This window comes from Vidua macroura, chromosome 10 (genome assembly GCF_024509145.1).
Source record: "Vidua macroura isolate BioBank_ID:100142 chromosome 10, ASM2450914v1, whole genome shotgun sequence".
NCBI classification, from domain to species: Eukaryota; Metazoa; Chordata; class Aves; order Passeriformes; family Viduidae; genus Vidua; species Vidua macroura.
This window is the reverse complement of record NC_071580.1, coordinates 19,503,827-19,530,940: the sequence shown is the minus strand read 5'-3', so window position 1 is coordinate 19,530,940 and position 27,114 is coordinate 19,503,827. Positions and strand designations below refer to the sequence as shown.

The 27,114-nt window shown below is 45.2% G+C and overlaps 1 protein-coding gene across 6 annotated transcripts in view; it reads left to right on the top strand.

The window, feature by feature from the left end:
• INPP5D (inositol polyphosphate-5-phosphatase D) overlaps window positions 1-27,114 on the top strand; it is a 61,999-nt gene that overhangs the window by 22,291 nt on the left and 12,594 nt on the right. For all 6 annotated transcript variants that reach the window (XM_053986643.1, XM_053986644.1, XM_053986647.1 and 3 more), the window contains 12 exons: window positions 12,487-12,637; window positions 14,711-14,882; window positions 15,272-15,412; window positions 21,029-21,116; window positions 21,839-21,919; window positions 22,092-22,163; window positions 22,437-22,560; window positions 23,583-23,689; window positions 24,204-24,306; window positions 25,338-25,534; window positions 26,273-26,390; window positions 26,870-26,966. In XM_053986643.1, coding sequence (XP_053842618.1) covers window positions 12,487-12,637; window positions 14,711-14,882; window positions 15,272-15,412; window positions 21,029-21,116; window positions 21,839-21,919; window positions 22,092-22,163; window positions 22,437-22,560; window positions 23,583-23,689; window positions 24,204-24,306; window positions 25,338-25,534; window positions 26,273-26,390; window positions 26,870-26,966 — 1,451 coding nt within the window. The remainder of the gene's footprint in view (window positions 1-12,486; window positions 12,638-14,710; window positions 14,883-15,271; window positions 15,413-21,028; window positions 21,117-21,838; window positions 21,920-22,091; window positions 22,164-22,436; window positions 22,561-23,582; window positions 23,690-24,203; window positions 24,307-25,337; window positions 25,535-26,272; window positions 26,391-26,869; window positions 26,967-27,114) is intronic.

Genomic DNA, 27,114 nt, shown 5'->3' with positions numbered 1-27,114 from the left:
TCACACTCAAACAAATGAAAATTGCAAATAGCCAATCCTTGCTGAAGGTACAAAGCAGCTTCTGGGAGCTGCAAAATCCTTCCAGAGTCAGGAGATAAGGATTAGGGCTGTTATACAATAAGCAGTTTAACAATTACTGTTTTAGAAGAGTAATTGTTTCAGCTGTTATCCTTTGGAAAGGCTTTGACCACCCAAAATCACATACCCAGCAGCTCTTTCCTGTCCTGCTGGATCGTCCTCCCACTCTGCTACAAGAGCTTGGGTGTGCAGCCAATCAAGTTACAAACATGTATAACCCTTAGATGAGCCCCTGGCATACCCACCTCAATGTCTCCTAGACTAGCAACAGGAAAATTTTCCTGAAATTTGGAACTCTTATGGCAGATGAGAAAAAAACCCTGAAAACTTACGCAACCAACATTATCAACAAGAAAATGCTCTCATTTTGAAATGATTTGATGGATATTAGCTTGAATGTTATCACATATCACAGTCACATGTTGTTCAATCCATTTGATTGTCTTATCCTTTATGTATTTGTTGTTTGACACTGGCCAAACACCAGGCACCCACGAAAGCCATTTGCTCACCCTCTCCTGCTACAGCTGAGCAGAGGAGAGGGAAAAAAAATTAACAGAGGGTTCATGAGTTGAGATAAGGACTGAGAAAAAACACTCTAAAGGCAAAACAGGTTGAAATTTAAAGGTGTAAGATAAATTTATTATTAACAGAGTCAGGGGAGGATAATGAGAGAAAAATAAGCCTGTAAACCACCTTTTTTTCCCCCTGCCCCTCGCTTTTCCTACTGAGAGCGCAGGGAGACAGGGCATGGGGGTTTTGGTCAGTTTGTCACCCAAGATCTTTTTCTGTTTGCTCAAGGAGAGGAGTTTTTTCTCTGTTAGGTCCTTGGGTCCCTCCCACGGGAGGCAGTTCTCCATGAACTTCTCCAATGTGGCTCCAATCTCATGAGCAGCAGTCCTGCCAAAACTGTTGCATCGTGAATCCCTCCCATGGACAAACAGTCTTTCCAGAATTGTTGTTGCGTCGGTCACTCGTCCATGGGGTACAGTCCTCAAAGGATAGGCTGCTCTAGTTGGGAAGCAACTAGAAATATTTTATATTTCCAAAGACTTCAGATGAAGCTTTGTAACTCAATTTCAGGTATTCAGGAAGACAACAGATTATTTCCCTCTCAGCTGTGTGATAATGAAACACTGTGTTCTATTGCTTCTGTGCTTTGAGGGATGATGGACCATAGAGGAAAGTGCTCATTTACAGGCAAGTCTTGAGTTGTTTCCTCAAAGAAAGAGAAATTATTATTATTATATTGTTGTATGAGGTGCTGTATGAGGCTTTTTGTCCTGAGCATTTAAGATAGGAATGAGTCTTGGAAAACACTGATATTAGATTTGTGTACAATAAGTCTTATGACAAGTATCGCTGTCACTACAAAATTGTTTCCACACTCCATACTGACAAGGATATGTCCTTTCTTCTTCAGAGATCTACCTTGATTTGCTGATGGGATGGATCATTGCAGGCTGCATCCCTCTCCATGCAGACATGGAACTCATCCAGCACATCACAAGTGACACGTAGGCTCCAGTTAGATCTCATTCAGTCAGTCTGCACTGCACCCGTGGGGAATGGGACCAATACAACCTACATGGGCTGCAGCGTATTGCTGACATAAATGTAAAATAAAAAGATACAATCCCCTTTGAATATCAACTTAAAGTATTGTCCTAGTTGCACTTGTTTTAGGTAAACAGGATCTGCTTCACCAATACTCTTCAAATTTACCTTTTGGTGGTTGAAGTTATTACAGCTTTTAAATGAAATTTAGTATCCTTGAATTTTCAGATGGCTGCATAAATGCATGCAAGGCTTGATTTCAAATGACAAAATAGTTTAGGGAAACGAAACAAACTTTAGCAAAGATAGCTCAGACTCAGTTGTTTCAGTCCCTCTGAAAGAATGAAGAAACAATGCAGCTTTTGGTTGTTCCCAGACCTTTGCCCAGTTGTCTGACTTCTTATGTCTTCAATTTGTACTTCTGTCAGAGTTTTCAGTCTTGGTTCTCCTCTGAAAATCTAAACTGGTTGAGGTCTGTTCCATCCCAGGGTTCTGAAGCTGTCCCTCTGCAGTATTTTAAAAGTCAACAAGCAGCACAGCTGGATTCAGCAAACCTCATGGGCAAAGGATGGTGAAGCTCCCTGTGGGCTGGGGTTACTCTCGGTTAGCAGACTGGTAAGCCTGAGTTAAAATTTCCAAGCAACTCTGCGTTAAGCCTTATTCTTTTACTAAACTTGATGGGGCTGTAGTGACCTGTGCTGTTTAACAGCCCTAGTATCAAGTGTTCCTTGTGATCAGACATAGCAGGAGCCACAGGCAGGCACTGGATGCTCACAGAGGCACTGGGTAGCCTGTTGTCATTGTACATTCCTGTGCATGCAAACCCAGAGATCCTGAGTCCAATTTTAGGGGCCAAAGTGTAGCAAAAAAATGTGTAACATCCACTATTTTTATTCCAGTAGTGTCGTTCAGGGGAGAACATAAAAGGATAGGGTTTGAAGGGTGTTTTCTTTCTGGTTTTAGTTTTGTGGTTAGTTTTGCTAAATGATGGTGCTCCTTCAGGCTGGGTTCTGTATCTGTTCAGTCAGCAGCTATGGCTCAGGGTTTCTAACAGATTAAAAGTTTGCAGGAACTGAATGAAATAAGGGACAGCCCCTTGAAAGAAAGGACAAGTGGTCATCTGTAGTGTCTCAAACATAGTAATCAGTTGCTGTAGCTAAAGCCTGAGAAATTCTGCAGACTGAAGACAGAAATTGTAACTAAGGCATCTACCCTTACTGTGCATTGCTTAGGGGTTTGAATTATGCAATCCCAGAAAATTATGCAGTTCAATGTGGTGCATGCAGCTGCTTCCTATGCACCTTCTGCCTGCATTGCTTTGCTTCAGCAGCATATCTTCAATAAGTATTACCTTTTAAATCTTATATTTTTTCCTTTCCCATTGGATAGTTTATGTAATTTATGCATATTTAGTGCTTGGTGACAGTTGAAACTGGGATTAATTCAGCCAAGAAGACAATAGGGAAAGCAGAGAGCTGATTATGGATCCTCCACTGTCTGCTGCACAGGTTGGAGAAGATCCCCAGGAACTCAGTATAAGACTGACGTGGGCTGAGGGATCCTGCCCAGCTGTGCATACACAGCCATTGTGGGCATGTCTTCACCTGTTTCAGGGAAAAGTTCTTTCTCCTAGGACTTCGAACACCACACATGCTTGCCTGGGTATGTATTTATTGCCTTCTACAGAGGGAAAAGCTGAAGGGAGCTTGGGAACTTCCATAAGAAGCAAGTAACCTGCAATAGTTCTCCCAGTCCAGCTAATGTGAGCAGAGAGCACTGACAGAATCACAATGATGACCTCCACTAGGTGCCTTCAGAAACAATGACTGTACTACATTTGCTGCCTTCGGTGCCTTGATAGCTCTTTGGGACACTTGTTTTCAAGGTTATCTTGGTAAGCACTAGAGCTAGATACTTTATGAAGAAATTAAAATGGAAATTTTCATTTGACTTCAAGTGTTGAAGCTCTTCAGTGGAAAACCAAAAAGCACAAGGCTTGTGATAAATTCACAAAAGTTCTTAGAAGTAGCATACTCCAAAACTTAAATTCCACCTACACACTACAGAAGTGCTAAATCCTCATGGATCTGCAGTCCTTGCTCATTCATCATCAACTCATCTGACTTGCACCCTGTAGCTAAATTTAATACCAGTCCTTCATGTTCCATCATGGAACTGTTGTTTGCTTTTTGTTGATGTAAATCTTATTTATTATAACACAGAGAAATGCTGAAAGGGTTGTTTGCTCAGCAGGGTTCTCTTGGTGCTACAAGCTGAATCATTATGTGCTGTATTGGCAATATCTTTTTTGAAGGCTAGAGTTTGAATGGTTTATTTAGTGTGAAGAATGTGAAGAACTATCCCAAGTACATGGTCTTGGTGCTTTATAGAATTGTTTGGTGTTCTTATTGGCTTCTATCTAACTATATTAGTTGGATATTTGGCAATTAACATATTTTCAGGTGAACCATGAAGTGCTGGAGCAGAGTGGAGCGGGGTCTTTAAGTAGGATCTGAGTACATTGGTTTTATGATCTATGTATTTATCATGTGTGGAGAATGCCAGTTCAAAAGACTTCCACATATTGCTTACCTTCCAGAGCTTCTAATATGTTTTTCTTTAGGATGTAGAATTTTAGCAAGGAACTTGAGATAAAAATCTGGCAGCCAATTATACTCTACTGAGAACTCCTTTCAATATTCCTTTCCTCCATCAGACTCTCCTAATTTGCAAATGTCCCAGTTCTGCCATGGGACCATTGCCTATCTGTGAACATGACATGTCTTTGTGCTGCCAGAACGAAGCTTGGATGGGATCACAGAGAGGAGAACTCTTGCACAGCCAGAAGAGATCAACAGTAGCAGATATGAGAGTCAGGATCTTTTTTAGGATTAACTGCAACTGGGCTCACATTCCACACACGCAGAACATGTGAAGCATTTGAAACTAAGAATGTATTGTGCTTCTCAAGTCCTTTCCGTGACACTGCACATAGGAAAAAAGTGATATGGCCTTTCCCAAAATTGGAAACCTTCTGCATTCCCATTTTTTCTAATTTTTAATAAGAATAGAATTGTGATGCAGTGTGAGTAATTAATATACAGTCTCTTAAGTCAGTATCATGCTTAAAAAAACGGGAGCTTGTGGTAGTATGTACTGGCATCCTTCAGTTGCACTGGAGGAACAGAGGGAATTCTATAGGATTGACAATACAGTAATTTTCTTTTTTTTTTTCCTTTTTTTAACTCAAATTTTTTTGGATGTCTGATTTTCAGCCAAGATCACAAGCTAGAAGTAATACATGCTTAGTTGTTGTTAAATTGTAATTCCTTGTTTCCTTCCATGAATCATCTCTTTCAGAAATTCTGAATACCTCTTTCCCAGAACTCTATGAATTCCATGATTTTCACCCAAAGTCTTAAAAGGTCACTGTAGCAGAAGTGACATGTGTTAACAAACCTGAATATCAGGACCAAACCAGAAGTGGATTGGGACAAAAAGCCTCCATCATCTCTCACCTTGGAGGAGAGAGCAACTGTTTGCCTTCCATTCCCTCCAACCTTATTCAAGGTGTATGACTTATAACTGCACTAACAATGTGCTGCTATTCTTCACAAAATTTGTATGATCTTTTTCCAAGTGAGGAAGTGCTGCTCTGGCCACCCACCAGCATCCTCTGCTCATGTTCCCTAGATTCCTCCCTTTACCTCTTCTCTCATGCTTAGTTCCCTGGCAGAGGCCCTCTTGCTGAGCTTTATCCAGCAGCAGAACTCTCTTGCCAGCCCACAAGTTCTCACCTCTTATAAAAGATCATTTCTTTATTGACCCTCCAGGTCACAGGAGCCCTCTTTTCCTCAGGCACACACTTGCTTCTCTTCCTCTGTGTCCCTAAGTAGCTCCATTTCTTCCAAGCCCGAGGTGTTGCATTCAAATTAGAGTACATTTCTGGGTAGCTTATATTTTGGAAAGTAGCTGTTTCTCCCAGCTGTGATTCCTGTCTACGATCCTGTTTTTGTGAAATGTTCCTGAAACTTCTTAGCATAAGATTCAATCTAAAAATAAGGCAGGTTTGCTAACAAAATGAAAGTGAAACACAGCCAAGTTGCTAAAAATGCTTTTAAAAATAATTTACCAGGCATTTCTTAGCTCTTAGGTTCACTTCTTTAGTTAAGATACAAAAAGCTTGTCTACATGAGAGCCAAACATCAATTTAAAAATGCCACCTAGACTTCCTAGCTAACAGAGAGTATTGAAGACAAGTTTTTTTCCAAACCTCAAAACATAATATTTTTTTCAAATCTAAAAGAAGATAAGAGTTCCTGCCAGCCTTTCTTACCACAGAAATCTTTCTGATTTACTGCTTCCATTTAAGCTGGTGGGTATTTGCAAGAATTTTGTAACTTAGAAAACTTATTGCCAGTTGCTGAAATGCCAATGTATGTGTTTAAGTACCTGTTTTAAGGTACTCTAGTTAGAAAAATTTGGCCTCAAGCAGTATAACCAGATGATCAGTTTCCTAGTTCCTCCTTGTGCCTTGGCACAGGAAAGGAAAACACTTCCTCTTCCTTCTGAGGGCCCCAGACTTCCTGTGCCATCTATTTATACAATTGTTGTAATGAACCCCAAGTTAACCAGTTCCTCTCCTATTTTAGCATAGGCTTTACATCTTTTTACTTCATGTCTTGCAACTTCTCTTAAAGTCATGTTCACAGCTGCTCTTCACTAAACCCCTGTTTGGAGTGTCTTTGGCAAGGAGTTCTCTTGGCCAGATGGTATTACTTGAATACACCAGATACAAAGGAAGACCAGATTATCTGGTCAACAGCCATACAAAAACCTGTTGAAAAGTTCAGGTGGTTGAATTTGGAAAGGGGGTCACAAGATTTAACCAAAGGCTAGTGATTAAAGGCATTAGTTGTACCTGTCGTCATGAAATGAACAGCCTAGAAGCCAGTTCAGCAAGAAAACAAGAGCAAGTTGTAGCTAGTTGTGCTCAGCTATTGTACTCTGAGCATACAGAGGACTGGAGGAAATTGAAAACTGGAAGGACATGCAGAATCAGGGGCAGGCTCTGGGGGACAGGAGACACCAAGACATCCTGTGGGAAAGAAGGTTCACAGCCAAAAGGGCTGGAGTCAGAAATGGAAGGTCTGAAAGCTGGTGAAAAGCATGGTCATGTCCAGCTTTACCCATGCTCTTCAAGGGTTCTGGATCTGGATAAAGGAAGCTGGGAGATTTGCAGAGGGCTTCCCTTAGCCACAGAGTTTGGAGTGGCAGGAGGCCCTGCAGATGTCTGAGCCCAGCGTTGGCCTGGTTTTGGGCTGAGGCAGGATCAGACACTTGCTAGCTGGCTGTGAGGAGTGCCTGGGTGCATGGCACTGCTGTCCCTTGGGGCCTTGCAGCACCTCTGGTTGCCATCTTCTTTAGAAGAGAATTTAAAACTTGTAAGACTCCTGCTGTGACATCTCCAGGCTGTCCCTTTGCCAGACCATACAAGGCCCTTCTAAGCTTTCTGTGTGAAACCCAGTTTCCAACTCTTCAGTCTTCCTTGGAAATTTTCCTTGGGACTTTCTATGGTACTTTATAAGTACCATAGTTTATGGCACTTATAAGTTCCATAAGAATTGGTGCCCCAAGCTGGCCACAGCAGTCCAGTTAAAGCCTTATGGAACTAAGTACAGAAGAAGAATTTCTTCTTGCATCTTGTACGACACTCTCATTAATAGATCTTGGAGAGACTTCTGCTTTAGATGTAGCTTCCTGCTTTAAAAATTACTGCTCAGGCTCTGATTCACTGTTCTCCAGATTCCTGTGTACAACTCTGCTGTTTTGTGGGCTGTTCCCTAAATTGCATACATTCACTAGGTGTTTCCTTCCCATATGTTATGGCTGCCATTAGCACAAAGCTGAGGTACCAGCAGGGATGATGGAAGAACCCCACGGAGGGGGAGTCTGCCCTCCACACCTCTCTGGTGTCCCATGAGCCCTGTGAGCACATTTCTGGGGATGTGGTGTGTTGCCATGGAGATGACACTTGCCATCCCCGTTTATAATGACTTGAAACAATTCACTGTGCAATTAAAACAAGATCTATCCTGTGATAACCCTGAGGAAACAGTTACTTACTAAATGCAGGCAGGGGGGCGGGAAGTGGATTTCATTGTTGGCTCTGCTGGGGTGGCTCCAGTTTGCTCTGTGCTGCCCCATCCTGCTTTGGTTTGTTCACAGTGCCCTATTCTGCCTCTGCTTCCTGTCTCAAAATCCAGAACAAGCTTGTGTAAAGTTTAGGCTGCATTTTGCCTTGCTCCTGTCATCCAATGCAGTTGTCTGGAGGATATTTATTAATAGTTTACCATCAATCCAGTTTTTGGTAATTTGCTCCGCAACCTGACTCAATACCCGTACTTCATTATCCACCACCACTTTTCCTTCCCCACCTATAAACCTTTGCCACAAGTTCAAGTGGGAAGAAAGCAGATGTCCTAGCAGATGTCCCAGATTTGGGCTGCTTTCCTTGCTTGCTGGCAGGGACCAACTCTCAGGGGGGTCATCCGGCAACGTGTGCACTCACAGCAACATTACTGAGCCAGACTTTCCGTGTTCAACTGATGCTGCTCAGGCATCGTCCCTGCAGTCCCAGGCAGCGCTGGCTGGAAACACACCACAGCCTCAGCCATGGTTCTATTGCTCTGTGGCTGGGAGCAAAATGATGAGCTGCTGGATTTGGAGAGGCTCACGCAGCACAGGCAGTATCTGAGTACCTTGCACTTGTGTGCCAAACAACGTGACTGTTGTCTGTCATGCAGGCTTTGTTCTCATCCCCTCTCCAACAGGAGAAGCAAGTGCAACAAAATCTTGCTTTTACGTTCTCTCTCCCATTTCAAACAATGTAGAATGTTTGCTGTGCCTCTGTGCAGAGGGAGGCAGCACAAAACAGGGTGTCCTGCTCTCTTGTGGGGAGTGGGGATGTTTGGGGGGTGTTTGAACTGGAAGGAGCTTGTTTCATAGTGCAGGCAAAAGGCAGAGAGGGCAGCTGGGCATGGCTGTGTGTTGGAGGGGTGCAGCCCTTCCCACACATTTCCTCTGTTGAGGTCTTTGTAAATAATAACAATTATAATACAAAAGTAAATGAATGAGAATAATCCAATGATTTTACTTTCAGACTTTTATGATAGCTGAGCTGATGTGTAGCAAGGTGGTGCCACTGCCTTTTGTGGTGTGGGGAAGGACCTTCGAGCACCCCCACCATGAGTGTGTGCTGAACAGGTTTGAGGCTGCCCATCCTTCCCTCTGTGCTTGGCCATGGTTGGTTGGAGCTCCTGACCCTGCCGGTTCCCCATTTTCTTATTTCAGCTCTCATCTATCTCTGTGCAGCTGCTCGGGCCACGTGTTCAGTTCTTTGCTGAATTCTGTCTTAAAATATGAAATGCTGTCCTTTATTTTACTGTGTGCCATGGGGAGTTGGTCCTGTTTCTCCTGACTGGACTTGGGGAAAGTGGGCTGTCAGAGGAGCTGGCACTGCTGGAATGGAGACTGCTTCTCTTTGGGAATGAGCATCTGGATTCAGATGCATGCAAAGCTCAGCTCCTCGACATGGCCACAAGTTCCAGTTATCCTTGATGGAGGAGAAGGGAGGGCTTCATCAAGAAAGGTGGCTGGGCGCAGTGGGCCAAGTTAACAGATTAGGAGGGGTGTGTAACAGCAGAGCCTCTCTGCTCATGTGTCCACCTAGCCAGGCTGCATGAGAGCTAGGGCTGATGGCCATGCCGGGGAATTTGAGCTGGAACACAGGCTTTGGACTGTGCAGTGAGTTAGAGGAAGGAGGCCTGTTGCAAAATGCTCCTTCTTCTGCTTACTAGAGACCAGGACGGTTTCAGAGACTGAACTATCCTTGGCAGCAAAAAGTGCTAATTCAGCCTTTCCTACCACTTCTATCAAGACTTTGTTTGGCCTTAAAAGTGCTGTTCATGGCAGTCTGTCTTCCTGCAGGCACCCTGGGAGAGCAGGAGCTGAGGGGCAGAACAAGGCTGAGAAGACAGTGTTTGGGCACAGAGGGTGTCAGGGATGCTGTGCAGGAACAGGGCAGGGGCCTTCAGGCACAGTCAGGGAAGATCTGGGGAAGCAGGCAGGTGGTGAAGTAGCAAAGGAAAGTGAAGGAGGAGTTTGGAAAGAGGAGGAGCCGAGTAGGCTGCAGTGATTCCAGAGGTGAGAGTGTACTGACAGCAAAGCTTTTCTTCTACAGGGATGCACATAGGAAACCCTGACTCTGTTTGTCCTTGTTGTGTTTTAGGGTGTCGTTGTGTGCTCTGTTGGGGCTGATGCTTTTTCCCAGGTGCCCTTTGGGTAGCTTATGGCAAAGCAAGCCACCCCAAGTCTTGTGCCTCATGAGCTCCAGCCCATCTATGGTGGCTGCAGGCGGGCAGAAGGCAGCCCAGGCAGGGTTATCCAGAGGGTAAAGTGTGGGTAACACTCCCATGGGCAGGTCACGGAGACTGAGTGTGCTGCCACCCCACCACCAGAGCTTCTAACAGTGCCCTCTGGACTGCTGGGGGGGTGCTGGACAATGAATAATCACAAAAATGGGGATTTCAGAGATGAAGGTACTGCATGGAAGATGAACAGAGAAGCATGGAAGACTGGCTGAACTATTCCAGGTCTGTTCCAGTGCAGCACTGTGACTTCAGAATCCTTTCATGCCATGGATTAGAGCTGTTTTTTCCTTGATGGTTTTCCCTGATTCTCAACCTTCGCACTTGGCACCAAGTAGCAGAAGAGTCTGGGAGGACCCAGACACTATTTGCATTAATTGGTGTAAATGAGAAGTCATTCTGAATGTGCAGAGTCTCACATTCTGAATTCAGCACATTCTGAATGTGCTGCTCTAGAAAAGCAATATTTGGCCTATACTGGGTAAGATCATGAGACGTTTTAAGCGATGATTGTTTCAACATCTCACAAAAATATAGTCCAGTGTTTGCCCAAACATTGCCTTCATGCTGAACATGACATTTTCCAGTTTATGAGAATAATAAATCTTGTTAAATGCAGGAGCAGTTACATGGAAGACAGAAAAGGAGGCTTTACAGGCAGAGCTCTCAGAAACATCACCCATGTCTGTTGTGAAAATGTGCCTTGCTGAGTCTTTAAAGATCTTCAGGTGTAGCTAAAAATGAAAGGTATTTTTAATGGCAGGCCTGAGGGTACTGATGACTTCAAGTTCAGTTCACTATTGAAAGCACTGTCCTAATTTCTGGCCTGAGATTTTATTCTTTAGGAGAAGTTAAAAAGAAATCTTGTTGCTGCTAGGACTCACTGAAGACATTTTCCTGTGTTCTGCTGTGGTTTTTGCCTGTTTAATTTCTTGGATTTTCTACAATTGACTTTCAAACAAAAAAAGTTCACAGAGAATAAGAAACTGAGCAAAGATGAATGGCAAGTAAATAAGCTTTTTCAAACACGTATTTAAACTTTGTATGTGCTACTTTTTACTGGCAATCATTGCAATCCCAAAATAAATTTAAATACCCTGCCTGTTAGTCAGAGGCAGAATGTCTGTGTAACAAGTTATGTCAAACTGGAGTCACAGCTTTAATTCCTTACTAATTAACCATGTTTCCTATGCAAAATCTAGTTTTATACATGCAAAACAGTGCCAGTCAAGCCTGCCATTGGGGTGGTCAGGTCTTCCTTCAGATTGCCCAGTTGTGAGCAGTTCCAAGTGTTGATCTTTTAAATCAAGAACAACAGCCTTGTGGGGATGGAAAACAATTGCTCTCTACCATTCTGCCCCCACTTCTTGATCTTTTATGGCAAATAAAGACAGGGCCTTCTTGGTTTGGTTTCTGTGGGAAAATCTTTTGTCCAGAAGGAGCACCCTGCCAGGAAGAGGGTGCCCCAAGGAGAGGGATCAGAGCTTTGGCTGTGTGTTGCTGTAGCCTTGGGATTGGATGGCACTTCAGTGCAGTTTGGAAGGTGATGCAGGGTCCTTTCCCTTGGTCAGGTCTGTACTGAGCCATGAGAGACCATGGCTCAGTCTGTCTTTGGTAGGGTCTGTGGTTGAAGCAAGGGGGCAGAGCAGCTGCCCCTAGAGGGATAGCAGCTGTTCCTGCTGGCAGAGTCACTGTGCCAAATGTGTGGATATAATTACTCTGAAGCTTTGGCTCTGAACACCTCTAAAACTTTATCCCTGTGTTTGGTCTCTGTGGGTAACCATTTGCTGAGATTAATAGCCAGGGTGTGCTTGAGACAGGTTTGGTCACAAAATTCAGCTGGCACACACAGTGTCGTGCCATGCGCATTTGCAGTCCTTGCCACTCTCTAAACCTCCATCCCAGCATTTCTGTGTGGGTGGCACCTTGTTTCATTTGAACCCAGTTCTGAGCCTTTGAATCCTGGAAGGGATGCTAAGATGCTGGATTTAGCAATGTTTACCTTTCAATTTCACAGAAAAATTCTTCCTGGATACCACAAAATATAACACAGTCTAGGGGCTTTATGCTCAGTAAAAGAGAGAATACAAAGATTAATTCGGGAGAATTATTTGATTTTAAAATCTTCCTTTGCTGTGAAGCCAATCACCCTGAACACAGTGAGAGAGCTCTTCCATTTGGCTTCAGTGACTCTTTGAGGTTGGTGTCTGTGCTGACTCTGGCTGGAATGTGTGAGCTTATCTGTTTCTGTTTGTTCTGCATAGAGCCTGTGGTCAGATGGGCAGCAAGAGCAGGGCAGGTTCTCTTGTGGGCAGCAGCAGTGGCTTTTTCCCCTCTCTATGGCTTTGATTTCCTTCTGCAAGGGGCAATGTTTGTGTGGTAGGAAATCCCATGCCATGACTGCCTCTGTGTTTTGTTTCAGGCATCAGAGGGTGTCCCTGTGAAATACTTTCAGAACCTGGAGGAACTGATAGACTATTACAAGAAGGAGAACATGGGTCTGGTATGGCACCTCAAATATCCAGTGCCGCGGGAAGAGGAGGAGGCTGCTGATGAGCTGGAGGAGGACACTGGTAAGAAACCCATGATGTGACTTGGTGATGCAGACCCTTGACTCATACCTCTTGACTGGAGATATGCACTGCAGGCAGGAGATTAGAACATGTTGTGCCATAAAATAGAGCAGAGCATAGAGAGGCCTGAGCTGGCAAGGCCCTGCAGCAGTGAACCCTCATGTCTCCTGTGGTATGGCACCTGGAGGGAATACACTGAGACCCTCTGTGGAAGTATACTGCATCTGGTGTGGGGGTGGTTAATCTGGTGTCCTTATCTGGACTCCAACTCTTTATGCCCAGCCTTCTTCCAAACCTCTGCACCCTCTCCTTGTCCTGCATCTGTAGGGCCTCTCTCAAAACACAGATGCTCCCTTGGGGCTTGAAGCACATTTTTCTGCTGTGCCATGCACCTGCAGCTACTGAGGGGCATCTGAAAGCCCTCAGCTGCTCTGCTCTGCTTTAGGTGACATTTTTGACAGTCAAAAGCAGAGGGCACAGCTCCGGCAGTGGCAGACAGTCTAACTCCATGTACAGAGGCAGGTGTATAATGAAGAGGTGTGATTGGCATCATCCCAACTATTTTATATCAAATGCCACTGTGGGTTCCTGACACTCACTGGTCTCAGATAATTCCTTGGATTTTTCCTGGATCACCCCTTGGATATGTCATAGTTCTCCCAGAGGAAGGTCATGTACACAGAGCCATCCTTCCTGTCCTGTGTGATGTCTGTCTGGAAATGATAAGCACTGCAATCAAACTTGTCTGAAGGACACAATCTCTGGAACACACGGACAGGCCCTGTGAACTAGGGCAGGTTGATGTGCCTGTGCAACCCAGTGTCTGTGTAAGTCTTTGATGGAATCCACTGTTATATCTAACAGGAGCTGGAAGATTTTGGTATGCAATTTTCTGGAAGAAATAGAACAAAATTTTGCAAAGCTGCTCAGGAAAGATGTTCCTGGCTTTTGGCCAGTTGTACTGAGTCTCCAGCTCTCAGGGCTGGGGAGGGAACTACAGCAAAAATAATACAGAGAGAGGCAAGCAGCAGGGAATGAAATTCTATCCAAGACTTCAGATGAAGAGAGATTAGCACTGGGTCTGGGCTGCTTATGTACAGAATTTAGTTTTGTTAAGGCACTTTGTGCCATCATGGTGGAGCCATGTAGGGCCTACAGATGTCTGGTCATCTTAGATGTGAAACTGCAGAGGTGGAAGATGAGTACCCTGCAGATTAACTGCCCATGTCTCAGTGCTGTGGTGGCTCTGAATCACAGCAGTGGCCCAGAAGCAGTGGGTCAGTCCTAGGGGTCTTTTTGTAATGCAGATTCCACCATTAGGAAATAACCAAACAAAACCTCACAACTCAACCAGCTACAATACAACATGTGTAACAAAGTGTTGGAGCAATTGGTATGAAAAGAAAGGTAACCATGGTTGGGATCAGTGGAGATGAGCCCACTCTTCTTCCAGGAGAGGGAGATATGATGAGCAGCAGGAAAATCCTTTTTCCTTCCAACTCAATGCCCGCAAGACAAGGCAGGATATTTAGCCCCTATGCACTGGGTCATGGGGTCTATTTTCTTCATCTCAGTTTGTTTACTTTTGCCATTCACTTCTATCCGTTAGCAGTTTCTGGTGCTCCTTCCATCATGTCCCTCCATCCATTCTGCCTCAGTAGTAGATCCCCATGATAATGGGAATGACATGGGTGAGGTTCAGCTATGTCCTCTAAGCATTATATTCAACTTAACAAATTAACCTTCACAGCTGCTCTGCAGATGTGAGAGTCAAAACTGGCTGGGGTGAGGTTCACTGCTGGCAGAGGCAGAGGCATGTGCTGTCTGCATGTGAGGTTCAAGCCTGACACTTCATCCCACTGCTCTTACACCACTGCCACCCCTGGAAATAACAGCTGACCTAGTGCTGAGCCTTGAGCTTCCCAGCTCTGATATTCCTCCACAGACCTGTCGGAAGAGATGGTTTCTGCAAATACTGCCCCTACAGGGTGGGCTCTGCCCTGCCTGGGGTGAGGGACAAGATGTCCGGTTTCCGTGCTAGAATGACTGTGCCTTTCCTTTCCTTCTTGCTAGACCTGGTACCCACACCTCCTGTCCTGCCCCCACGCAACATCCTCATGGCACTGCCGAGCAGTGAGACAAAGGAGGTCTGTTCTCTCCCCGAAAACTCACGGGTGGCAGAAGTGAATAAACTGTCCCTTTCTGAGACACTACTCCAGCGACTGCAGTACCAGGACACAAGCAGGTAAGGAAGGGCAGCTGAACCAGCCTTCAGGCCAGTTCTGTGCTTGCTGGGCCTCTGTGTTTGGAACAGCTGAGGATCTGTTTGATTCAACAAGATTACTCCTCATTTATACTACCAAATAAAAAATAGAATCAGATCAACAGTGCATTGACTGCTGTTTACAGTCCAGCTGTTGTCTAGAAAAAATACATTTCTGAATTATTAAAATCACTCATACACTTTCTCCACTGAGGTATAGTTTTTTAATATAAAGGATGGGTAATATCTGAGAGAACTTGGTTTATTAGCCATGTGCGTAAACAGTGGGAATTTGAGAAAAATAAGAAAGCTGTTTGATATTTGGGAGTAGAGAGAAGAGCTGGCTTTTGACCTGTCTGTTTCCTTCACAGTGTCTCTGATGAGCATCTTAAACTCATCCAGGATTACCTGCGAGTTCACATCATCAGTGACTTTGAGATGGTGCAGACTGGCTCAAGCAATCTTCCTCAACTGAAGAAATTACTTACAGCTCTTTGCAAAGGACTCTTCAGGTAACTAGAAGCTGGTTTTCAGAGTGTAATGCCATAACACTGTAGTCTAACAAAGGTTCCATGTGAATGCATTCAGAACCCTCATTTCTGGCACAGGAAATTGCCTTTCCCGCAAAACTAGAATATTTAGATGTCATGACCTGTGATTCTGGTCCAAAGATATGAAATCTATATAGAAGAGACAGCTCTGACAATCAAGTTTTCTTCTAGGTGGTTTCAGACAGCGGAGTATTATATTTTATACTTTGTTTAGAAAGAAACAAAACAAAAAAAGCACTAACTGATTAACTGCATAATTTGGTAATGCATAAATGACACCCACAGGATAGTCAAGCACAAGCCATTTATGGAAACAAGCACAAATTAGTGTATAACTAGATTTTAAACACTGATTTTCCTTCCCACTAATGCATTATGAACTTGGAGTGATTCCACTGATGTTGGTGAAGGCCAGCTGAAATGAAAAAAGGAACAAGCCTAGACTTGTTCTTGAGTCTACAAATTTTACCATTCCTGTTTGTAGACCTTCCATGTCACAAATAGAAAAACTCTGACAGGGTGCTAGAACATTGCAGAGCTCCCTCCTTCTCTGGTGGAAGGATGTTATTTCCCCCTTGCTGACTGTAATCAAAGGGACCACCCAAACTTGTGCAGAGCTCTTGGAGCACTCTGTAGCAGAGGGCATGTATTTCCACACTTCTCTCCATGGCTTGCCATACCCTTCTCTCTGGTGTATGCACAGGTGAGGCTAGTTGTGCTGCTGGCTTGATCCTGTTCTCCTAGAAGCCAGCTGCCCACAGACAAGCCCCTGTGAGGACTGAGGACAGATTGTTCCAAGAGGTGCCCTTCTGCACCCTACCTGAGTGTTTTGCTTCTCTACACACACAGGAGGGGAGACCCAAGTGGCCAGCTAAGAATAGTGGAAGCTCAAATCGAATGAAATCACAAGTGAGAGTCTTGTGTTACTAAAATACCTCCAGTGCTGCTGTTGTAATGATATTTGGTTTCTCCCATTTCCAACTTCTTATTCTACTTAAGTTTATGTGGGATTCACAACCCTATTCCTCATAAATGCATGTGGAGAAATGAAAGAAAGGAAATGCAGCAAGGCTATAATTCACTCAACTGCCAGGACATCTTTAAGATTTCTGGATTTTCTGTAGTATTTCTGGTGACTAGACATTGCAAACTGACATCCTCAAGCAGAGCTGGATGAGTTCCGCTGCTGGTGGAAGCCTGCTGAATGTAGGGACATGTCATGGTTTGAAAGACAGGTGTCTGCCAAGGAAGGTGAGAACCTCCCTTAGAATGGAAAATATGATCCCCTTCCATTCAAATTGTTTAACTTTGAAATTAAGGGGCTCTCAGGCAAAGGTACGAGAAAAGGAATAACAGTTCTTTACTAGAATATATATTTTTTTTTTCTTACATATTCTTTTTATATATATAACAAGACAAGCTAAGGACAACAACAGCAGCAACAACAAACAAAAACAGAAACCCAGTACCAGCCTTCTCTTGGCCGCAGGCACTTTCCCTTCGGTGCAGTTCCGGTCACAGCCAGCAGGGGCGCTGGTGGCTCCCGGCCGGGCAGGGCAGGTGCGATGATTCCCCCGCGCCTGCAGGGGGCGCTGTGGCCGCCGCTCTGCCCGTGGGTGATGGCGGGAGAGAGGGAAAAGGGGCTTCCCTTGCAGCCCCGCAGGGGCAGCCGGGCCGGTGCCCTCCGGACGGCGAAATGGCTGCAGCAGGAACCTCGGGGCGGCGGCTGGAACGGCAGAGGCCAGCACACCTGGGGTGGCAAACAAGTGTAGCAAAAACTTTAGGGAGAGGGCTGCAACCACCCCGGACACAGTACAAAAAAAAAACAAAACCAAAAATAAACAAGAGGATATGGGATAAAAACCATCCCCAAGACAGGACACTGCACCACCACAAACCCAGCAAAGGACAAGGGCTTGCCCTCTGTCCTTCTGGTGACTTAACATAGCTATGGAAATGCATGTCCTCATGCAGTTCTACCCCAGCATTTTCTTCCCATACCTGCATTATTTTTGTTTGTTGGAGCTGCCTTCTGAATTTTGCCATGACATTCCAGTATTGCAGGCTGTGTCTCCTTCAGTGCCTGTCAGACACTGAGGAGCCTCTCCCCCTCTATTCACAATGTCTTGTGGATCTCTACCATCCAACCAAACTACTTGTTTACCTTCAGCTGGCTAATAATCAGATGCTTGGGTATCCTACTGTTTTACACTAAATCTCTGAGGCTGTCTAGGGTTTAAGATTACTTCAGTCAAGAAAATGAATCCACAAACACCAGAGGTTTATGTCCAAAAAGGAAACAGAGGAGTCCTGTTACTTTATTTGAATAAAGGGAGAGGCCATGGGGCATTCCCCTGAGGTCTCTCAAATTGTTAGAGGACACAGCCTCCTTTTTATCCTAATTTCCCGACCGCATTTCCCTCTCTCTTTCCCCATTGGCTGAGGTACTTGAGAGGTACAGACTTCCCAAATCAATTAATACAGACCCCCTTCTAATATATACCCCCCCTTTTCTTTTCTTTGTGTCAATCAGTGGAATTCTTATGTAATTCATGGTTCCTCCTATTGCTTCCTTCATCTCTTAGTATCTACCTTTATTTATCAGCAGACGCACAGTTTGTTTGTAAAGACAAATCCCTTTCATTCCTTTCATCAATCAGTGGAATTCTTCCCATTGTTTCTTTTATCTCTCAGTATCTAGTTTAATTTATCAGCAGACCCACAGTTTGTTTGTAAAGACAAATCTGTCTCATTCCTTTCACTTCCCTTATGTGACTTCCAAACTCAGATTTTACCAGCGGCATTCCCTAAATTTAGTTTTTATTTCCCTGAGCTTCCTTCAGCTGTGCAGGGAATTCCAGCTGAAAGTACAGGTTATTCCTAGGCTACTTCTTGGTGTCTTCTTTTAATGTCCAATTCCATTATTTTCACACTATTTGAGAATAGGTTAAAAAACAAAACAAAACCCCCAGAGTTTTTAATCAGCACAGTGGAGCTCTTGCAGTGGAGCTGAAGCTCCTCTGAATTTCCAGGCAGTGCTGAGGATTATGAGTGTGCAGCACAGACTTGTTGTGGCTGGGCTGGCCCGGCTGCTGGGGAGCCACAAAGACTTGCTGGGAATGTGAGGGTTTTATGATCTGTGCTCTGGCTTCCCCCACCTCACAGTGCTCAGTGGTGCCATCTCTCAGGGTCAGGCTCAGCCACGCTGCACTGTGAGAAAGGAGCATCCAGTGCCGTTTGCTCCTCAGCCCCATGCTGTGACCCCGGGCTGTGGTGGCGGCTGAGGTCAGCAAAGCAGAGGGGACAGTACTGGAGCTGCTCAGTGGTCAGAAGAAAAGAGCTTATAGTGAGTAGTGGGGCTGGGAGAGGAACTGGACCAACTGTGAACTGTGCCTTTGGCAGTTCAGGTACTGCCCATGGGCAGGGGCAGGATGCACATCTGGCCAAGAAGCTCAAGCGCAGCAGACCAGAGTGCAAAGTTTGTGAGCTCTTCCCTCACCCTTTGTCCTTGATTAATTTAGCAAGGCCTGGACCCCAGTGTTCATCAGAGACTGGGAAAGCTGGTTTTAACTCTGCTGCTTCTGCTACTACTACCTTTTAGGGCTAGCAGTGGCCAAGGGTGTCAGGGCACATCTCCTTATTAGAGCCTGGGGGACCAGGAACAGCCACCCTGGGGAGAGGCCACTCCCTCTAGCAGATCTTATACTGGAAATATACAAACAAAACCAAGACCTGTAAGGCTGATGGATACTTTTGTGAGGCATTCCATGCTAAAGAAGTTGCCATACAAGAGTTTCCTTGGCCAGGGGAATCCTTCAGCTGATGAAAAGCTGACTCAGAGAGAGCTGGGACTACCCGTGCAAGGGGATTTGTTCAACTTCCAGTGAAAAACACCAATAGTGGTCTATTCAATCTGCTATTGTCAGAAGCCATCAGTATGGTCATCAGTTGCTGCTCTGCATATTCTTCTTTACTCTCCCTCAATAGATAATATGCACATAGAGTTTTTAAGGCAGTTTTTCAAGCACTTGTATTACCAGCACTTGTGAAACTGCATGTGGACACACAGGCTTCTGACACTTCAATGCAATACTAAAGGTACTTATACTGTCAAGAGAAGAAAACAAGTTACAAATGTAATTAAAACCACCCTGTGGTTTTAGTGGGCTTGAACGCCCACAGGAGCTGTTCCTCCTCCTCCTCCTCACACACAGCCTACATGTTGCACTGTGAACAGAGGGCAGTTTTCTCATGTGAAATCACTCCTGAGTTGCTTCAAACAGCTGCTGCTGTGTTTTCAAGAGATGCCCTGCACATCACAGTAAATATCCTTCCACTCTTCTCAAACTAAACTTCTCCCAATGTTCCTGCAACTGCTTGCAGCCTCCTGGGGTCTGACTCCATGGCTGCAGAAATCAATGGGACTCTTGGGTTTGGGGCCAAAACTGTTTGCAGTGACACTGGCCCTAGGTGATCCAGAGCTGAACAGTGGCATTGGAGAAATAAAATTAGCTGAACCAGATTCCTACATGTGCCTTGTACTGCTGTGTGTGCCACGGCAAGTCTTTCAGACTGAAATGTCAAACATGAATGTTTAATTTAGGCAATTAGTCATCCTTGGTTCAGCATCTAGAGAAATATCTTCAGGCAGGCATGCTTTTGCTTTGAAGCACTTTCCCTAACAAACATGGAATAAAATTCAGTCCATTCAGACTTAGGAAAGTGAGGGAAATCATTAATATCCACAGTTGACTAGACACAGTGCAAGCATCCTAGTGCTGCTCACCACCATCACCTTCCTTTTGACCTGTGCTCCCTGGCTGCTCTTTCCAGGATAAGTCTTGTCATTATCAGCATGCAGCTTCTGTGCCAAATTCACATAGCAGTGTTTCAACAAATGAGCATCCTGTGGAATCTCATTGGGAAGCGCTGGAGGAATGTCATTGTTACCTGTAAATGGTTCTGCTCAGGAGATCAAGGGCTGCCTCTTCCACACCCTTGCTGCGCCTGGCCCCTCGTTGTCATGTGAGATGAAATATCTGTGAATTGGTTTCCTCTTCATACTGAGTCCCCAGCACTGCCCTCAGCAACCATAGCAGCTGCACAGGTCCTGTACAGAACCGAGCTGCTCCCACAGCTGCAGCATTCAGAGGCACCAGACTGAGCTGGGCTCTGAGGCATTTGAGTGCACTTGGATCTATGAGTTGGCATAGTTGGGTTGATGCTGCTTGTACACCATATCTTCAGGTTTTGCCCAGACTGGGATACCTTTCTGGGGAGATTTAGGAAGTTAGAACCTCCAAAGCAAAACCCAAGGAGCAGCCATGTTCCAGCTTTGCAAGGCAAAGTCAGCTGTGTGACTCACACTGCCCTGCTGACCGTGTCACCAAGCAGCTGGGATTTGCTCCCATCACGCATCCCACAGCTCAGAGGGCACATGATGAGGGCAGGCCCAGTGTGGATATGTGCCCGTTGTGAACGTGTGCCTGTCATCTTGTCTGTGAGGCTTTGTCCAAGTGTGAACAGAGCCAGGGAGCCGGCCACAGCCTTAGACTTGTGCCGTGTCTGTGTTCCCAGTGAGGCCTCGAGGACTCTCCCATCTCTGGAGTCCATCCAGAAGGTGTTTGAGCAGCAGCTGCATCCTGGTACCCACCAGCGCTCCCAGGTAAGGGGGCTGGGCGGTGGGAAGAGCAGGACAGATGTGTGGGTGGCTGTCAGTGGGGGCAGGGATGGCTCTGGTGTGCAGCCATGGCCAGTGGGGTGCAGGTGGGCACACACAACATCTATTCTCTTTAGCCTCATTCTGCTGCAGTGCAGAGGGCACAAAGTGAGTTCTGTCCCGCAGTTTCACTTATTCCATAGTCCTCTCCACCTGCTCCCCCTTCCTGTCCTAGAGGAAAATGCCACCAACTGCCTGAGGATTCCTACCTCCCCATCCTCCCTCAGAATGTGGGCTGGCACTGCACACTTCTTTTTCCATAAACCTCACTCCAGGATGTTTCACTGCCACATCCTTCCTTTTCCCAAGCCCACTTAAGTCCCCATGACTTTCCTCTCCCTGCCAGAAAACCAAAAGTCCAGGACTTCTGGACTCTGCTGAGCCCCAGGCCTGGTCATGTGAGCTTGCCCCCAGCAGCAAGCGGACTCCCATGCACGGCCTGCTGCCTTGACCCTATGGAACAGGTTTGCAGATTTGTCCTTCCAGCCTCCCACATTTCTGCATGTTCTGTGTTCTTGTGGTACCTGCTGTAGATCAGAGTGGCAAAGGAACAAGTGCTGCTCCTTGGCCTGTGAGAGATATTCCTGGGACTGCACTCCAGGCTGTGCTTTGTGGGCTTGGTAATCACCCATCTCCCTCTCTTTTTTGTACCTGTGCTGCGGTTTCAGATGCTTGGTGAAGCGAGTCCAGTCAATATTGTATTGAAACTCAACCAGCTGATTTCTTTGCTGTCTTCTATTGAAGAAAAGGTACAGTTTTCAAGCTATTTTATATCATCTTCTTGTCCTCCTTTGCCTCTAATTTGTTTCTTGTTCATCATCAGTGCAGTGCTCTGCCACAGTAAGATTTCTTTGTTCTGATTTCATTACTCTCAGTGTAGTGCAGAATCACCAAGCAATAAATGACATAATTATTTTACAGGTGAAAACACTGTTGATTGAAGGTCCTGATTCAACACACCGGCGCTCCCTTATCCCCCCTGTCACTTTTGAGGTAAATTTACTCCTTTAACGATGCTGATCATAATGTGGAAGGACAGTAATGCAGATTTATGTCAGTATCTCAGCTCCTGGGAAGTTTGCTCTGCTGCCACAGAGATAACAGCTATTCCTGGGTGCTGTTTGGCACCATGAAAATGCCTAAGAGATGTCTGGTGAGACTGGCATAATGATATGCATCCAGGAATTAAGGGAAGTGCTGCATTTGTAATACATGTGACTGAAGTGTAGAAGGTCCCTCATGGAAAACCTCTCTGTATTCCACTAGGTGAAAACTGACTCCCTAGGAATTTTCTCAAAAATCCAACTCAAAGTGGATGTGGAAATGGGAAAACTGATTATCAAGAGATCTAAGGATGGTCCAGAAGACAAATTTTATACCCACAAGAAAAGTAAGATGTCAGCTTAATGTCACAAATGCTGAACTAGGCTCTGGGAATTCTGCTAGGTCCTGGGTGCTGCATGAGCACCAGTCAGCAAGACACAGACATCTCTGTAGCAGGATAACCAGCTTTCACAGATTGTTTTAGACCCAATCTCCAGGTCTAAATGAAGACACTGGAATCAGCACTGCAAGGGACCAGGTTTTGGTAGAAGATTCCCCATAGAGCTGATTGCAATAGAACCATTTTTCTTCTGAAAAGCAGTGCCACTTGAAAAAAAGAACATGCTGACTTCTGTGATGATTTTTCATGGTAAAAAGCCATTTTGAGTGTCTGGTAAAGAGCCATCCCAGACACTCAGTTTCAGTAACATTTTTCGGTGAATTTCCCTTGATTTTTTTGTATGTAGATCAGTATCTCTCATCATGAGCAACGCCTGTTTGGACTGTGATTGCCTGATTCCAACAACTTCCCTTTTATCTGTTTTCCTTCTGAACAGGCAGCTCACTGAAGTTGAGACAAAGAGATCTGTGAGAGAGTAGATTATACCCTTGGGCTCTCTCCCGCTAGAAAATCAACCTGTTGCTGGCAGTAATTGAAAAGATGAGCTTTCATGCATGGCTTTCTCCACCTGGTGTTCATAATAATTAGCTGCTATTTTAGATGGAAGGAATCACCTTTACCACCAAATGAGGTCTTACATCCTCTTTCACAGATGGGGAAGGAACACATGTAGGCTGGCTCGGGATACAGGGGGGTTGCCTGCACAAAGTTAAGGCTTCATTTCACAGTGCCAGGCTTGGGATGGAAAAGAGCTCCAAGCAGAAGAGTTCTGGGGGGTCCTCTTCACTCGGAATCCAAATCTGTTCCTATTGGGAAGAGGATTAAACAACTTTAAAATGCAGGTCTGCAAGGCAAACTGACAGACAGAAAATACCATGTAAATCCCAAGCCTTTGAGCAGAGTTCTGTTTGTTTCGGTGGGACCCTTATTTCAGTGAGTGCAGCTTGTGACACCCAGCCTGTGTTCAGTCTTGCAGCTTATCAAGTCCCAGAAGGTTCCAAACAAGCTGGTTATTGTTCTGGAAACAGAAAAAGAAAAAACACAGCGGAAGGAATATATTTTTTCTGATTCCAAGGTATGTACATGGTGTTTCTTTCCTGCCAGCCTGGAGCAGGTGCCCAGGTGGAAGTGGAACATGGGGCATTCCTTGGTAGAAAGTAGAACTGTTGAAGGACAGTAGTTGTCTTTGTAAAAAATAATGTTCTCCTTTGTTCTGGAAACATCCAGAAAATGAACAAGTATACTGTCTAAAGGGAGAGATACTGGACTGCTGCCACTGAGGCAGGAGGACAGAACAAGCACCGAGGAGAAGCAAGGAGTCAAGATGGCCCCTGTGAAAAGGTTCTTACAGACAAAGAGGGAATAAAACATTTTTTTTCTGACCAGCTCAGCATTTGTTAAAGCAATGCACAAGCTAAATGCCTAAAAAAGCACCACAGGAAAGGCAGCCTCTTGTAAGGTTTCAGAATAGTGCAGAGCTAATCTGCCCTTCAAGTGTGCTGGGAATTTCCTGGTTCAGCAGGTTTTTCAAGAGGTCATGTCAGCGGAGTTAAGTATCTCATTAATTTTCTTTACTCTTCCCTATCTAGAAGAGAGAAGGGTTCTGCCAGCTTTTACAGCAGATGAAGAATAAACACTCAGAGCAACCAGAGCCTGATATGATCACCATCTTCATTGGCACCTGGAATATGGGTATGGGCTCCCTTCTGCCATGGGCACTCCTTCAAACACTCCCTAAAGGTGTGCTCAGCTGGCATGACAAGCTCCAGACTCTCTGTTGGGTTCTGAAGGATTGCTCAAGTGACAGGGAACTGTGGCTGACACAAAACTGGTGCACCAGTGCACATCATCATCCACCTTGCAGAAAGGACAGGAGCAATTCCACAAACTGTGTAGGTACACAGTTTGTGGTGATTGGGAGTGGGGCTATGCCAAGCCTCATCCCCAATGGGCACAGCTGTGAGAAGCAGGTGAGCAGCACTGACAGCAATGAGCCAAGGAGTGCCCAGGTGCACTGACCAACCTCCAAAGGGAACAGAGGGCACACAGGGGCACTGCATGAACATGAGGGGATAAAAGGCTGGGCTAGAACAAGAAGGGCAGACGCAGCCTTCTGAAGTGCTATGATGTTACTCCGTATAGGTTGAAGATTTCCAAAAATGTATGGTGATACTCTGTATATCATGGCCATCTCATCTGCCACATATGCTGTGAGGTGTGCTGTGACAAAACTGCACATCAGCTGCTCTCATTTAACTAGGGACAGTTCATGTCCAGCCTCAGAAGACAGCTGAGTGTCTGTGGTACTTATAGAAGGGGACAAGGTGTGGCTGAGGACAGTTAAATATAGGTTATTTTTCTCCCTTTTGGGACAGAAGCCTGGTTCAGCTGCTGTGAGCTGAGCTGTCTGTGTTTGGCCATCCTTAAGGAATAAGGTCAAGGCAATGGTAGGCCAGGAGGAGTACAGCTCTCTGCCTTTACTCCTGGCTAGCCTTGGCCTTGGAAAACTGATCAACAGGAGGAAGGTGGTCAAAGCAGAATCACTTCTTTCTCAGTGACCCAGGTGGGGGTAACAGCATTGTCATCTTAGAATAGTGTGCCCTGGCTGATACAAAAGTGATATGAGATACGAAGCCCATAATTTCTGTCCCCGTGTGTTATCTTCATCCTGGTTTTGACAAACATGCTCTAACTTCCTTTGGTGTTTGATGTATTAATAAAAGGTGCAGCCCCAGCCCCAAAGAAAATCACCTCCTGGTTCCTCTCCAAGGGGCAGGGGAGGACTCGTGATGACACTGCTGACTACATCCCTCATGACATCTATGTGATTGGCACCCAGGAGGATCCCCAGGGGGAGAAGGAATGGCTGGAGACCCTAAGGCAATCTCTGCAGGAAATCACCAGTATCAGCTTCAAAGTGGTGAGGGGTTATTCTAGCTATTGCATGGAACTCAGGAGATGAGGGTGTACATGATGTACAAATAAAAGAGATGGGAATAAGTGAGATTTTGCCTGTACCTCCTCCCTTTATTTTCATTGCATTTGGGTGAAGGAGAATGAACTGACTATGTCTGTGGGCTCCACAAGATGCCCCCCTGGAGCTGGCTAGATGGGCCTGTTGCTATGGACAGTGACCCCTCTGGCCAAAGCAGGGACCCTGCCAGCCTAGGAGCAAGGGGAGATGTTGAGCACTCAGGTCGAGTGCTGGTGTTATTTTGACTTTCAAAAAGGAGAAGCCTGTTAAATTTCCTGAGCCAATTGTAGCCTAGATCTCATCCTAGGCTACTGCACTTTCAAAGTAGGATGTAACAGTACACAAGCAGAGTCATAAGAGAAACTTGAACCTTATTAACACCAGGTTTGGACATTCCTGGGTTTCAGTGATGTCAAGAAACAAATCTAAGCATATCTGGAAAGCTAAGTCTCATGGTGATTGGGAAACTATTTTGTTCAAGCAAGATGATCCACAGATTAACTAGAAAAGAGGACTAGAAAATAGCAAGGTTGCAGCATTGATTAAAATTATTAGAAATATATCCTGAGCACAGGAAGAAAATTTCTGGAGCAGTGCTATCGAAGGAGTCAAGAATGCTGCAGCCACAGTGCAGCTCGGCAAGTATTTGCAGAAATATAACCTCTACCCTTCCCATTCCTGCAGATAGCCATCCATACCCTCTGGAACATCAGGATCGTTGTCCTGGCCAAGCCAGAACATGAGAACCGCATCAGTCACATCTGCACAGCCAATGTGAAGACAGGCATCGCAAACACGCTGGGTGAGGCACGGGCAGGGCCTGCCCAGGCAGCTGCGATCTGCTCAGCCCACAAGGAACAGCTCTTCTTCTACAACACTCCTTGGGCAACATTTATGTGACACTCCTAAAGTTATATCCCACTAGCACTGGTTGTGTTTTACCCTGTAAGAGAGGAAATCTATCTGGGTGTATACTTAGCACACACACACATATATACATTTATATTCCCAGCAAACACTGTTGACTGGCTATTGGATTGCTTTTTCTTGGGTTTCACAAGGAAGTTGCACTTCTGTCCCTTCAACTAATTTTTTAGCACCCTTAAAAATTTCTTCTGACAATCTGTGCTGTATGCACTAATTTTTTTCTGTGTTGATTAAGTCAGTTTCTCTTCTCCATCCTTCACTTTACTTCACATGTGCTAGGTGCTTTATTATCTTTGCTAGACTCAGCCTGGAGGTGGATTAATTTTTTGTCATTTTTTGCTTCCCTTTTACCAGGTAATAAAGGAGCAGTGGGGGTGTCATTCATGTTTAATGGAACCTCCTTTGGGTTTGTTAACAGCCATTTGACTTCAGGAAGTGAAAAGAAACACAGGTAAGATACATCTGCCCCTCTCAAAAATGGCTGTTGAGCCAGGGTGAAATTCTCTGGGCCATATTTGGAAGGACAGCCCACCAGACAGACACAAACATGTTTTCCTGACCATAAAAAAATTTGTTTACTGTCCCCTGGGAGGGCATTT